The sequence below is a fragment of the Hyla sarda genome, chromosome 13, assembly GCF_029499605.1.
Source record: "Hyla sarda isolate aHylSar1 chromosome 13, aHylSar1.hap1, whole genome shotgun sequence".
Classification (NCBI taxonomy): domain Eukaryota; kingdom Metazoa; phylum Chordata; class Amphibia; order Anura; family Hylidae; genus Hyla; species Hyla sarda.
Window position 1 is genome coordinate 11,869,807 of NC_079201.1, and position 15,421 is coordinate 11,885,227.

General features: G+C 45.1%; 1 protein-coding gene across 4 annotated transcripts in view; it reads left to right on the forward strand.

Moving 5' to 3' along the window:
* The window catches only part of RHBDF2 (rhomboid 5 homolog 2), a 100,044-nt gene that overhangs the window by 59,729 nt on the left and 24,894 nt on the right, over nucleotides 1-15,421 (forward strand). For all 4 annotated transcript variants that reach the window (XM_056549852.1, XM_056549849.1, XM_056549847.1 and 1 more), the window contains exons 3-10: nucleotides 1-18; nucleotides 2,498-2,622; nucleotides 3,025-3,220; nucleotides 5,124-5,336; nucleotides 5,438-5,566; nucleotides 8,116-8,240; nucleotides 9,996-10,196; nucleotides 13,062-13,173. The exon at nucleotides 1-18 is cut by the window's left edge and continues 98 nt beyond it. In XM_056549852.1, coding sequence (XP_056405827.1) covers nucleotides 1-18; nucleotides 2,498-2,622; nucleotides 3,025-3,220; nucleotides 5,124-5,336; nucleotides 5,438-5,566; nucleotides 8,116-8,240; nucleotides 9,996-10,196; nucleotides 13,062-13,173 — 1,119 coding nt within the window. The remainder of the gene's footprint in view (nucleotides 19-2,497; nucleotides 2,623-3,024; nucleotides 3,221-5,123; nucleotides 5,337-5,437; nucleotides 5,567-8,115; nucleotides 8,241-9,995; nucleotides 10,197-13,061; nucleotides 13,174-15,421) is intronic.

Sequence of the window (15,421 nt, forward strand, 5' to 3'; positions counted from 1 at the left end):
GAGGCCAAGCAGTTACGGGTACCAAACAATTAGCAAGAATAAGATCCTATTGTCTTATTGTGTAGGACTGATATGTAATGTTTCAGATACTATAGTCAAACGGTCTACAAGCTGTGAAGTTTCCAAACTACAACTCCCAGCATGCCCGGTTGGGAAACACTGGACTAGACTATCTACCCCATTGTTTCCCAAGCACTGTGCCTCCAGCTGTGGCAAAACTACAACTCCCAGCATGCCCGGTTGGGAAACACTGGACTAGACTATCTACCCCATTGTTTCCCTAACACTGTGCCTCCAGCTGTGGCAAAACTACAACTCCCAGCATGCCTGGCTGGGAAACACTGGACTAAACTATCTCCCCCATTGTTTCCCAAGCACTGTGCCTCCAGCTGTGGCAAAACTACAACTCCCAGCATGCCTGGCTGGGAAACACTGGACTAGACTATCTACCCCATTGTTTCCCAAACACTGTGCCTCCAGCTGTGGCAAAACTACAACTCCCAGCATGCCCGGCTGGGAAACACTGGACTAGACTATCTACCCCATTGTTTCCCAAGCACTGTGCCTCCAGCTGTGGCAAAACTACAACTCCCAGCATGTCTGGCTGGGAAACACTGGACTAGACTATCTACCCCATTGTTTCACAAACACTGTGCCTCCAGCTGTGGCAAAACTACAACTCCCAGCATGCCCGGTTGGGAAACACTGGACTAGACTATCTACCCCATTGTTTCCCAAACACTGTGCCTCCAGCTGTGGCAAAACTACAACTCCCAGCATGCCTGGTAGGGAAACAATGGGGTAGATAGTCTAGTCCAGTGTTTCCCAACCAGGCATGCTGGGAGTTGTAGTTTTGCCACAGCTGGAGGCACAGTGTTTGTGAAACAATGGGGTAGATAGTCTAGTCCAGTGTTTCCCAAACACTGTGCCTCCAGCTGTGGCAAAACTACAACTCCCAGCATGCCCGGACAGCCGTTGGCTGTCCGGGCCTGTTGGGAGTTGTAGTTTTGCCACAGCTGGGGGTCCACAGTTTAAAGACCATCTAAGTACCTAGATTGTGGCTACTGGCATCACCTGCAAAAAAATGCAAATAAAAAAAATTGTTGGCCCGAACAGAGCAAACAGCGAAAGTGTGGCTATTTTTTTTCGTACTACATAATATGTAACGCCAAAGTGAAGCCATAAAAAACAGAACTCATTCTGCAAGAAAAAAAATACATGTAAAATAATAATCAATAAATAATAAATTAACACATTTTTCTCAATACCTAATATGTCCGCCAAAGTGTAGCCATAAGAAATAGAACTGTCTGCTAAAAAAATAAATGTAAAATATTATTATTATTATTATTAATAATAAATATATTTATTAATAATAATAAATAAACTTTTCTCAATACCTAATATACACCAAAGTGGAGCCATAACAAATAAAAACTCATTTTGCAAGAAAAAATCAATATCAAATAATAATTATTGTTGTTATTGTTTTTATATTATTAATATTAATTGCTATTATAATTATAATAATATTTACATACATAAATACATTTAAAAATAATCAAATAATAAATTGACAAATTTTTCTCAATACCTAATAAAAGTTATCATTATAATAATAATCTAAATTAATAGTAATCAATAAATCAAAAAAAAATAACACATTTTATACATTAACCCCTTAACGGCAAAGGACGTAAATGTACGTCGTGGTGCCCTGGTACTTAAGCCACCAGGACGTACATTTACGTCCTGTACATGACCGAGAGCACCAGAGTGATGCTCGTGTCATGCGCGGCAGGTCCCGGCTGCTATCAGCAGCCAGGAACCCGCCGGTAATGGCGGACATCAGCGATCGCGCTGATGTCCGCCATTAACCCCTCAGATGCCGTGATCAATACAGATCACGGCATCTGCAGTAGTGCGATCGGTAAAATGGATGATCGGATCGCCCCGCGACGCTGCTATATCTATATATTGGTGTATATAGATGTATGTGTGTGTGTGTGTGTGTGTATATATATATATATATATATATATATATATATTCATTAAAATGTATTTAAAAAAAATGTGTGTGTGTGCATATATATATATATATATATATATATATATAATAAAAATTAATTTGCGCTGTTGTATCTATATATTGGTGTAGATAAATGTGTGTGTGTGTATGATAAAATAAAAAATGTGTTTATATATATATATATATATGTATAAATTTAAAAAAACTTGTGCTCTGCTGTATCTATATATTGGTGTATATAGATGCGCATATATATATATAACAAAATAACTACTTAAAATGTATTAAAAAAAAGTGTGTGTGTATATGTGTGTGTGTATATATATATATATATATATATATATATATATATAAATCTTTATGTGCTCTGCTGTATCTATATATTGGTGTATATAGATGCTATAATGTATGTACACACTTTGTTACTTTCCTTTATGCCGGCCAGCTGATATGTATTTCCTTTTACAGCCTCTTACCAAACCACTGTACCAAAAGAGCGTCAGCCTGCAAGAACCAAGGCGGGTAGAAGATGGCGCCGCAGGGGATAGGCCGGGCTTCAGAAGACAGACGTCACTTTCACAGAGCATAAGAAAGTAAGTGTCATGTGACAAAGAGCTTGTTTATCTCTAGGGTGCTGTGTCCCAACCAGGGTGCCTCCAGCTGTTGCAAAACTACAACTCCCAGCATGCCCGGACAGCCAACGGCTGTCCGGGCATGCTGGGAGTTGTAGTTTTGTAACAGCTGGAGGGGCTCTGGTTGGGAAAACCCTGCTCTAGTCAAAGATAGATAGAACCAACCCCTTAGAAAACCCTTATGACATATGGATCATATTGATATATTGATAAGACTATGGGCATCACTATGGATTTGGAATCACTTGGATTTGGAGGCTGTCGGTGCATGCGGATGTAGAGAGATACCTATGGGGAAAAAAAAAAGTCCCAAAATGGGTTGGGTTTTGAAACTCGTCTATTATTATTTTTTCCTTCCCTCAGAGGCACGGCGCAGTGGTTCGGCGTGAGCAATGACTGGGAAGGGAAGAGACAACAGTGGCAGCGCAAAAGTCTTCGCCACTGCAGCCTCCGCTATGGAAAACTTAAACCCCAGTACCAAAGGGACATGGAGCTGCCGAGCCAGGAAACGCCATCTTTCCAGACCACGGAGTCTCCTGCCACCTGCCGGCTGCCCAAGGTAGGCCGGTAACCTACAGGGGAATGGATCAAGCGGCGCCCACTTGCCAATTTGCTTGCGCAGCGTGTTTTTACTTGGATATTAACTCATCATTTAAAGGGGTTCACCGGTGGAAACCTTTTTTTTATTTTATCGACTGGTGCCAGAAAGTTAAACAGATTTGCAAATTACTTCTGTTAAAAAATATCTTAATCCTTCCAGTACTTATAAGCTGCTGAATACTACAGAGGAAATTATTTTCTTTTTGGAACACAGAGCTCTCTGCTGACATCACGAGCACAGTGCTCTCTGCTGACATCTCTGTCCATTTTAGGAACTGTCCAGAGCAGCATATATTTTCTATGGGGATTTTTTCCTACTCTGGACACTTCTTAAAATGGACAGAGATGTCAGCAGAGAGCACTGTGCTCGTGATGTCAGCAGAGAGCTCTGTGTTCCAAAAAGAAAAGAATTTCCTCTTTAGTATTCAGCAGCTAATAAGTACTGGAAGGATTAAGATTTTTTAATAGAAGTAATTTACAAATCTGTTTAACTTTCTGGCACCAGTTGATTTAAAAATAAAAACATTTCCACCGGAGTATCCCTTAATTTTGCTACATTTTTATGTTCTGTATAACTACTTGAATGCCATTTGTCGGGACCTGGCAGTGTCAGTTGTGCTGCGGCTCGTTTCAGGGTTCGTTCAGCCGAACAGACCCTGAACGCGACCGATGCAAAGGGCAATGTGAACTAAGCCTAACCGGAATTAATCAACTGGCATTCACCTGCAAAATTGCGTGCAAAATCATAAAATTTTTGCGCTATTTATATGCGGTCTTCAGTGTCTAGTTGCGCGCTTCCAGGTGGTGCGTTCAGCAGATGCACTGGTTGGTGTGCTGAATTTTTCACTGGTTGTGTAAGAAATTATTTATGCACTATCCTGGGGCTTCCCGTCTTTTGCGCAATTTTATGAAGGAAAGTGAGCAGCATAATACGTTTGGAAAACCACAAACTTTGAGTAGCAGGTTTCACATTGCGCAAAATAAATCTTCCCCTCAATAGAGTTTCTTAGTTTACACTGAATGGGGAATTCATCATCAGCGCCGATTTTTGTGCAGCGTGAAACCTGCTTATTATGTTGCGCACATGGTGCCCATGGTGGTGACAGCTCATAAATAATTTTTTGTGCAAGTGAAAAATTCGGGGCACACCAACCAGTGCATCTGCTAGCCGCGCTCTCCCGGAAATGACAAAGCCACCAAAGACATCGTAAAAAAATAGTGCAAAAAATTTGATGTAAAATTTGGTTTGCAAGTCAATGCGCAAAATTACTCTGTGCATGCAATTTTGCAGGGGCACGCCAGATGATAAATTCTGGTTACAAGTGTGCGCGACATAGTGTTAAATGTCAAGCGGAAGCCGGTTGTTATTATGATTAATCTTATAATTTTTATTATTATAATTTTTTTAATGATTCAAATCCATTTAGTATGCTTAAAAGTTGAAGGAGATCTGCGGTGTACAACACTTATCCCCAGCTGTACGGAGACCCGGCATTAACGGCCGACGACACGTGACCCCCCCCCCCATACAGCTCTATGGGAGACAGGGACACATGAACGCTGCATCTCCGCCTCTCCCATAGAGATACATAAAGTGGGCGTATCGGACGCGGCTTCATGCTGTGGCCGACACGCCTCTTGCATGGGAGATCCGGGCCCCGTACAGTAGATCGCAAGGGGGCCCAGAGTTCGGACCCCCCGCGATCAGACACTTATCCCTTATCCTGCGGATAGAGAAGTGTTATACACCGCAGATCTCCATTTTAAGGAGTTTTCCAGTTTAATATCAATAATGAAAACATGAATGAAATTTTGCTCCAATCTCTGTGAATTTCCCGATTCTGTTTCCGTCTTCTCTCTAGATTGTGGACCCGTTGGCGCGAGGACGTGCGTTTCGACATCTGGATGAGGTGGACCGGCCGAGAACCCCCCACACGGGAGTGGCCCCGGTGACTCCTGGAATGATGTCGCTGACGTCTTTCACCAGCGTACGGTCGGGGTACACCCGTTTGCCACGACGTAAGAGGGAAAGCGTGGCACACATGAGCTTCCGTGCTGCAGCTGCTATTATTAAGGTACGGTAAAGAATCAACAGTGTTCAATTATGACATCACACCATTTGCACATTAATGCGTCTCTATGCCTTATGTAACCTTATGTTTAAATGTCTTCCCAGGGTCGCCCTATACTGGACACCCCCCACAGCCGAAAAGCTGGGCAGAAGTCCAGCTTTGCTTATCCTAGTTATATGGATGAAGATACAGTAGATGGTCCAGACACACTTGATTCCTCCTTCTTCAGTAAGGCAAGAAACTTTTCTTTCTAGATTATTGTATTTTTTTGTACCACCATGACATCACTACTAGACAGAGACTACCGTATATACTCGAGTATAAGCCGCCCCGAATATAAGCCAAGGCCCCTGATTTCAGCCCAAAAACCCAGGAAAAGTTATTGACTTGACTATAAGCCTAGGGTGGGAAATACATCATCCCCCCCTGTCATCATCCAGACCCCCGTCATTCTCTTCATCAGTGGTCTTCAACCTGCGGACCTCCAGATGTTGCAAAACTACAACTCCCAGCATGCCCGGACAGCCATCGTCATCATGCAGACCCCCCTTTAGTTTTGTACTCACCTCCCCTCGGTGGGAAGGAAGGGTGAGCTGGTCCGGGCCATCTATGCTGCAGGGACCGTCCGGTGGGGAGGGTTAGTCATTCCGGGCGGTCCATCTTCATCGGGAGGCCCTCTTCTCAGCTCCAGGCTGGCCCTGGACTAGTGATGTTGCCTTGACGACGACGCACAGGAACGTTCATGCGCAGGTACGTCTTCTGCGCGTGGACGTCCCTGTGCGTCGTCGTCAAGGCAACATCACTAGTCTGTAGCCGGCCCGGAGCGCAGAAGAGGGCCTCACGGTGAAGATGGACCGCCCACAACGACTAACCCTCCCCACCGGACGGTCCCTGGATCATAGATGGCCCGAACCAGCTCACCCTTCCTTCCCACCGAGGGGAGGGGAGTAGAAAACTAAAGGGGGGGTCTGGATGATGACGAAGGCCGCAGTGGTCTTCAACCTGCGGACCTCCAGATGTTTCGAAACTACAACTCCCAGCATGCCCGGACAGCCGTTGGCTGTCCGGGCATGCTGGGAGTTGTACTTTTGCAACGTCTGGAGGTCCGCAGGTTGAAGACCACTGAGAAGCAATTAACAGGCGGAGTATAAACCGAGGGGGGGCGTTTTCAGCACGAAAAATCTCGACTTATACTCAAGTATATACGGTACCTCTTGGCCCTAAAAGGAACAGAAAAACAGAGGTGAAAAAGCCTCTGTTCCTGTAAGTGTAAAGAAGTCTTCCCTGCATGATCCTATGGCTGGCGGCAGCGTCAATAATTTACTAGCCAGGCAGTCTGGGGATCGGTCCTGGGTGTCCCTTCCCAATGTGGATTTCTCCAGGTTGCATTTGCTGCACTCCAGGGGAGATAGGACTACAACCTAATGCAGCGTTTCCCAACCAGAGTGCCTCCAGCTGTTCCATATCTACAGCTCCCATCATGCCCGGACAGCCAAAGGCACCTTGGTTGGAAAAATCTGTTCTAAGTCTTAAAAATTAGGATAACAGAATTTCCAAAGAAATTCTCGATCCATAAGTGATGGGATGTCCATCCTAGGAGTCACGACCTCTCGTAGTCTCAGCACTGCCATAGGGCAAATATCATTCATATCCACTTCAAAAACAAATCTGGAACTGGTTTCTTCAGCCCAAGTACGAAAAATGTCTAAACTGGTGGCTGAAAAGAAAATCGGGGACCCTATGGTTCCATAACTACAAATGTAAGTATATATAGGATTGGGAAGCACAGATTCCAAGTCATCCTGTCCAGGGAGACCGCTCCTCCAATTTTAAAGAATTAAGAGTGGTTAAAAAAAAAAAAAAATCATGTGACAATCTGTCCAAAAAAAAAAAGCTACCGCCATAGCTTTTTTTGAAGCATGAGGACAGCAAATGGCAGAATCTGTCAGAAAAGATGAGTTGAGATCTAACATTCACACCATATTTTAAGATGGTTAAAAACAACAATTTATAAAGAATACAAAGTCACGGTTAAAGAAGGTCCCGTTGGACTTAGTGTACCTGTAATATTTCACACAAAACAAAATATTATGTTGCTCAGTCCCTTATCTTGATCACGTACAAATAATTATGTGTCTAGCACCTATAGTTCCCTCACAAAAACCTTCTTTCTCTGGCTTACTTGGTTTTCATTTGTTGCTTTAGAGGGAGGGGGGAGGCCTCACTCTGCATGACTCATCTTCCTCCCTGAGTCTGCTGTGCTGGGTCTCTTCATCCAATCACTGCAGGCTGCTCTGTAGCCCCCTCTTCTCTGTTTTTTTAATGCTGCAGTCTGATAGGACAGGAGTGAGCACAGAGGAGTGCTAGTCCCGCCCTCACTTCCTGGACTTTGCCCCAGCCTGTGCTTCAGCTGGGACAAAGATGATGCTGCAGCCGGGCAGGCTTATGTTCTGGATGGTATGGGGACCCCTAGTGGGCATGATTTCTATAAGAAGGAGATAACATGTAAAACATATAAACCGTTTTTGAATCGCATTGAAGGTGCAGTCTACCGGGGCAATTGCAACCTCTCACAGCAATATGGTCCGGTCCACATACATTACAAGTTGAGCCTATCCTCCTCCCTGGATCTGGCGTTTTGTTGTCCCTCCCTTACCGCCTTATTTGATGTCTCTGGTGGCGCTGTCATGGTGGACTCTTGAAATCTGAATTATCGGCAAGAATTCTATCTCTATTGCTAACCAGCATTCCTGTCTCTTCATTCAATGTTTTCCCTGCACAGGTTGATATGCACGATGAAGCATTCTCCATGCCTGATGATGTCTTTGAATCTCCTCCCCTATCTGCGGCTTTTAGGGCTCAAATGCCGACTCCTGAAGATAAGTCAGAGGGACCCATCACTACTGCGTAAGTGTATTCGTATTCTTTAAAGTAGTGCTCCTATCTGTGCCTCTTGTCTGAATAGATCAGGTGTCCGCTGACCACCTTTTAGCCTGACAAGATGGCCGCTTCCTACATCTTGTTCGCTATAAGTAAGTCACATAGACTTAAATAGAGACAGCCGCTCTGTTCTGTCGGTGACTGGATGAGGATTCTGCAGGCAGTCGTGCCTGGTAGGATGCGGTCAGGGACCTCTGTTTTACCAATCGCTTCCTTACCCGGCTTGCGCTGATCTCTGTCCGGCTTCTCTGAATGGCCCCATAGACTTAACACCTACTGTATTAAAGGGCTACTCCGCCCCTAGGCATCTTATCCCCTATCCTTTGGATAAGGGGATAAGATGTCTGATCGCGGGGGTGTCCCGCCACTGGTGACCCCTGCGTTCTCAGCTGCGGCACCCCAGACATTCGGTGCACGGAGCGAACTTTGCTCCGTGCCGGATAACTGTCGATGCGGGGCGGAGACTCGTGACTTCACAGCCATGCCCCCTCAATGCAAATCTATGGGAGGGGGCGTGATGGCGTTCTCTTCCATCGGCTGGATGGGGTTCTCTCTTTGCCCCCCCCCCCCCCTTTTTTTCTCTGTGTTTACCAGCCGGGTTAGTCCTCTGTGTGGTTCCGTAGTTTCCTTGGAATGTGTTGTCCTATATCCTTCCTGCATGGTTAGGGCCCATCGGACTTTTGGTCTCCGGTCTCTTCCTTTTGGCTTCCTGGCCCTTCTCCATGGGTTGTGGGCTTCCAGACGCTCAGTTTCTGGGCCCCAGTTATCTTTCGGCTAAGGGTCCCGCTCGCAAGCCTTGCAGATGGATGGGGTTCAGTCTCTTGACTGTGTCCCTTTCTCTGGCAGTTATTTCCCACCCCAGGGACTTCTTTGGTACGTCCCATCAGTATAGGTGTCCCCCAATGAAGAGCACTGTAAAATCTCTCTCGTAGCTTTCATTGGGGACACAGCACCCGCCCATTTCTTAATTTCTGGTCCGGATAATCTTTTCCGGTTCTTGGGTTTTTATCCCGGATTCTTTCTGGGGTCCTTCAGACATTTCTCTTGTTGGCTTCTCCTACTGCTTTGTGACAAAACTGATTACCTCACTTCCAGTGGGCGGGTATATCCTGCCAGGGAGGAGCTGACTCTTTTTCCTAGTGTCAGCGCCTACTAGTGGCAAGAGCTTATACCCATCAGTATTGGTGTCCCCCAATGAAGAGCGACCGAGAAAAATGTTTTCATATTAACTGGCTCCAGAAAGTTAAACAGATTTGTAAATGACTTCTATTTAAAAATCTTAATCCTTCCAGTACTTACCAGCTGCTGTATGCTACTGAGGAATTTGTGTCGTTCTTTTCCATCTGACCACAGTGCTCTCTGCTGACACCTCTGTCCATGTCAGGAACTGTCCAGAGTAGGAACAAGTCCCCATAGCAAACCTCTCCTGCTCTGAACAGTTCCTAAAATGGACAGAGGTGTCAGCAGAGAGCACTGTGGTTATACCCATCAGTATAACTTTCCCCCCAATGAAAGCTACGAGAATGAGATTTTACGGTGAGTACAAAAAAAATCTCCCTTTTAACGTCCGCACAATTTACTCCATAATTCCGTGCAGAAATTCTGCCGTGTGAACATAGCCTAAGGGTTTTTTATACAATTTTCCATCTCACCATTTTTCTGTGAAGTATTTTTGAGTGGTAATGTAAAAAAAAACAAAAACAATCTTCTCTTTCCTGACAGTAAAGATTTGAAGCCATCTCCGACTTTACCGGGCCACCCGCGTAGAGGGAAGCGCATTGCGTCTCAGGTCAAGCATTTCGCGTTCGACCGGAAGAAGCGCAGTTATGGCTTGGGAGTGGTGGGGAACTGGTTAAATAGGACGTACAGGAGGAGTATCAGCAGCACTGTGCAGACCCAGCTGGAACATATCGACAGCCACAGGTGAGAAATGGCACTGACGTACGGTCGGTATAGAAGATATATATAAACACATGGGGGGAGATTTATCAAAACCTGTCCAGAAGAAAAGTTGCTGAGTTGCCCATAGCAACCAATCAGATCGCCGCTTTCATTTTTAACAAGGCCTATGGAAAATGAAAGAAGCGATTTGATTGGTTGCTATGGGCAACTGGGCAACTTTCCCTTTCCCAAACAAATATTATTTATGTGGGAAAACTGAAAACCGCAATTTAGCAAATTTTGGAAGGTTTTGTTTTCACGCTGTACACTTTCCGGTAAAAATGACATGTTTTTCTTTATTCTGTGGGTCAATACGATTAAAATGATCCCCATATTATATTCTTTTCTATAATTGTACCGCTTAAAAAAAATCTCAAAACATTTTAACAAAATTAGTACGTTTGAAATTGCCCTATTTTGACCGCCTATAACTTTCAAATTTTTCCGTATATGGGGCGATATGAGGGCTCATTTTTTGCGCCATGATCTGTAGTTTTTATCAGTATCACTTTTGCTTAGGTTTTACTTTTTGTACATTTTTTCTTTAAAAAATTTTGGAATAAAATGTGACAAAAAAGCCGCAATTTTGGACTTAAAAAAAAAAAAATTACATTTACGCCATTCACCGTACGGGATAATTAACGCACGCGGCGCTTTACGCATGCGGCGATACCAAATATGTGCATTATTTTTTTAATGATTTTTGGGGGGTAAAATGGGAAAACAGACGTTTTACTCTCTTATTGGGGGCGGGGATTTTTCACATTTTTTTTACATTTTTTTTTATTTTACATTTTTTTACAATCATAGCTCCGGTGCTCGCGATAATAGCGGCGCGTAAATGTACGTCATGGTTCGTTAAGTACCACGTCACCATGACGTACATTTACATCCATTGTTGTTAAGGGGTTAAAGGGGTTATGGCATGCTGATCACGTGATGACTCCCGCTCATGGTCACGTTTCGTCTGGTGACATCACATGACCCTTTGGTTTGTCATCATAGGGTGTTGCAATCAGAGTTGGATTTGTCACGTGATCCTTGTTGTTTCATATTAATTTCTCCCATTTACACCCAAACTCAGTGTGTCTCCAGCTGTTGCAAATCTACATCTCCCAGCATGCCCGGACTGGAAAACTTTTTTTTTTTTTAATTTTGTAATTTTTTTTTTAAGTCAACTGGTGCCAGAAAGTTAAACAGATTTGTAAATTACTTCTATTTAAAAATCTTAACCCTTCCAGTACTTATCAGCTGCTGTATACTACAGAAGAAGTTCTTTTCTTTTTGAATTTCCTTTCTGTCTGACCACAGTGCTCTCTGCTGACACCTGTGGTCAGAAAGAAAGGAAATTCAAAAAGGAAAGGAACTTCCTCTGTAGTATGCAGCAACTGATAAGTACTGGAAGGGTTAAGATTTTTTAATAGAAGTAATTTACAAATCTGTTTAACTTTCTGGAGCCAGTTGATTTAAAAGAAAATGTTTTCCAGCGGAGTACCCCTTTAAAGGGGTATTCCAGGAAAAAACTTTTTTTTATATATCAACTGGCTCCAGAAAGTTAAATAGATTTGTGAATTACTTCTATTAAAAAATCTTAATCCTTCCAGTAATTATCAGCTGCTGAAGTCGAGTTGTTCTTTTCTGTCTGGCAACAGTGCTCTCTGCTGACATCTCTGCTTGTCTGGGGAACTGCACAGAGTAGAAGAGGTTTGCTATGGGGATTTGCTTCTACTCTGGACAGTTCCCGAGACAGGTGTCATCAGAGAGCACGTAGACAGAAAAGAACAACTCAACTTCTGCAGCTCAGAAGTACTGAAAGATTAAGGATTAAGATTTTTTTAATAGAAGTAATTTACAAATCTGTTTAACTTTCTGGAGCCAGTTGATATGTAAAAAAATGTTTTTTCCTGGATAACCCCTTTAAACAACACAATGTAACTCCAAGTCACTGACACTTGTGTGAAATCCCACTGTCCACTCAGGAAGAACACTGATTGACAATCAATTTCACATGGAACAGACAACAGGTGGAAATTATAGGCAATTAGCAAGACACCCCCAATAAAGGAGTGGTTCTGAGGGTGGTGACCACAGACCACTTCTCAGTTCCTATGCTTCCTGGCTGATGTTTTGGTCACTTTTGAATGCTGGCGGTGCTTTCACTCTAGTGGTAGCATGAGACTGAGTCTACAACCCACACAAGTGGCTCAGGTAGTGCAGCTCTTCCAGGATGGCACATCAATGCGAGCTGTGGCAAGAAGGTTTGCTGTGTCTGTCAGCATAGTGTCCAGAGCATGGAGGCGCTACCAGGAGACAGGCCAGTACATCAGGAGATGTGGAGGAGGTCGTAGGAGGGCAACAACCCAGCAGCAGGACCGCTACCTCCGCCTTTGTGCAAGGAGGAGCAGGAGGAGCACTGCTAGAGCCCTGCAAAATTACCTCCAGCAGGCCACAAATGTGCATGTGTCCACTCAAACGGTCAGAAACAGACTCCATGAGGGTGGTATGAGGGCCCGACGTCCACAGGTGGGGGTTGTGCTTACAGCCCAACACTGTGCAGGACGTTTGGCATTTGCCAGAGAACACAAAGATTGGCAAATTCACCACTGGTGCCCTGTGCTCTTCACCGATGAAAGCAGGTTCACACTGAGCACATGTGACAGACGTGACAGAGTCTGGAGACGCCGTGGAGAACGTTCTGCTGCCTGCAACATCCTCCAGCATGACCGGTTTGGCATACATATCTGCGCTAATGTGCAAACTCCTTATAATTTTATATACAGAAATGTATTGTCTCCGTTTGTATTATTATTATTATTATAAAAAAAAAATTTTTGTCTTTGTTTCCAGGCCTTATTTCACTTACTGGATCACATTTGTTCATTTGCTTATCACTCTTTTAGCCATTGGTACATATGGCATCGCCCCCATTGGATTTGCACAGCACACCACCACCGAACTGGTAAGTGGCAGTTCCTAGTCTTCTTTCTTCTTCCCCCTTGAGACAAGCTCTTGATCCACGACCTGCCCATATCGACATATTGCAATTTGCAAAAATCGCAATGCGGTTGCGATACATCGTGTTGCCTTAAAGGGGTAGTCTGCCAAAAAATATCTTATCCCCTATCCAAAGGATAGGGGATAAGATGTCCAAATGCAGGGGTCCCACCGCTGGGGACCCCCTCAATCTCTGGCACGGCACACCAGACATCCGTACACAGAGCGAACGCTGCTCCATGCCGTATGACTGGCGAACACAGCCACCACGCCCCCTCCATTCATGTCTATAGGAAGGAGGTGTGAAGGCTACGTACTAGCCATCATGCCCCCTCACATAGACATGAATGGAGGGGGCATGGAGTGACGTCACGAACGTGGAAGCTCCAATCTTCCGTGCTCCGGACGCTGCCGCTGCCGGCCTGGAGATCCTATGGATAGAGGATAAGTCGTTTTTTGGCGGAGTACCCCTTTAAAGGGGTTATCCAGGAATAATAAAAAAAAAAAAAAAAACTGAGCTAATTTCTTTAAAAAAAAAGTGCTCCCCAGTCTGTCTCCAGGTTGGGTGTGGTCCTGCAGCTCAGTTCCATTGAAGTGAATAGAATTGTAAGTACACCCAACCTGAGGACAGAAGTGGAGCTGTTTTTGAAAGAAATTTGCTCTTTTTTTTTACTGTTACTGGATAGCCGCTTTAATAGATTTATTATTATTATTATTATAATAATTTTAAATATTTATGTATTTCTCGGCTGCTTTTCATTGGGGGACACCTCACTGATGGGTATATGCTCTTGCCACTAGAAGGCACTGACACTAGGAAAAAAAAAAAGTCAGCTCCTCCCTGGCAAGATATACCCGCCCACTGGAAGTGAGGTAATCAGTTTTAGCTAGTGTCAGTAGGAGGCAAGACACACAGGTCTGGTGCTCCCCAGACCTGGTCTTTTTTATTTTCTAGTAAGGGATGTTTAGTTAGGTTTTTATCTCCCTTTTGTTTCCCTTTTTCCGGTGGGGGTTCAGGAGCATGGCGCTACCTGTTCCCCCATAGGCGACAAAGGGGCACGGAACATAACAGTATGGGCTGTCAACCCCTTATGGCCAACGGCCAGCGCCTGGAGGTTGTACCCTGGTCTGGGTCCCCCACGCTATCCCAGCCTGGTACGATGCAGCGTGGCCATAAGCTGGTTGAAAACGTCAGGGTGAGTATAAGATGGAGCTGTAGGTGAGTATGTACTACAACCCCCCTTCCCCCTCTCCCTCCCTCTTGCTCATCCAGGGGTTCCCTTTCTCTCGTGTGCCCAGCTCTTCAGCCACCATTACACATGGCTGTTCTGGGCCGGACCTCTCATGGCCTCTGGCGCCATTCTGGAGGGGACAGTCTGGTGCACCTTCCCTACCCCCTTTTCGGGCCACGGATTTCTAACCCACATGTATTGCTGCCGGGCACAGTACCCTGGACACGTTATCTTTACTACCGGCTGGAGACTATGCTGCAGCCCCAGTTTCAGTCTCTGGGGCAGCGGGTCTCTGGTCCTGCGCAGTTATCTGCTTCACCAGTGGGGGCGTTATCTGCCCGCTTACTACCTTGTGCGGCCAGGCGCAATATCCTGGCCGTGTTCTTTATTAGGCTGACCGGAGACCTACAGCTGCAGGCAGCGCTGACCGCCTTCTCAGTGTGGCCACACCAGACTGCTTACTCTTATCTGCTGCGGCCAGGCACAATGTCCTTGCCGCGTTCTTTATGGGCTGACCAGAGACCTACAGCTCCCCTGTGCTTCCCCTAGTCTGAGGCCGTCTCCGGGGGTGGTGTTCTTCTAGCGCGCCCTCCCTTCTTGGCAGGCATTCTGTCAAAGTTTAAAAAATAAATAAATATTCACCACTGGTCACTCAGACCATTTGGTGGTGTTTGGCGCCCTCTTGTGGCAATCAATTGTACTGCGCCCTGGATTTTTCATTGCTTCTTGAGCTCCCCCTTGTGGCAACCATGCGCTATTACAGCCTTAGCCTGTCACATCTGTTTTTATCAGTATAATATCTGCAGGGTGCCTTTTCTAGGGATGGAATCGGGGGCCGCTTTTATTCCTTCAGTCACCCTGTACGGAGGCCTGCCTTAGACTATTTACATTGTCAGTCGAGGTATGCCTCTGGCGTATCTATTTTCTGCAGGGTTCTCACTCTGTCAGGGAACATATGCGCAGCGACGTGGCGGGTTACTG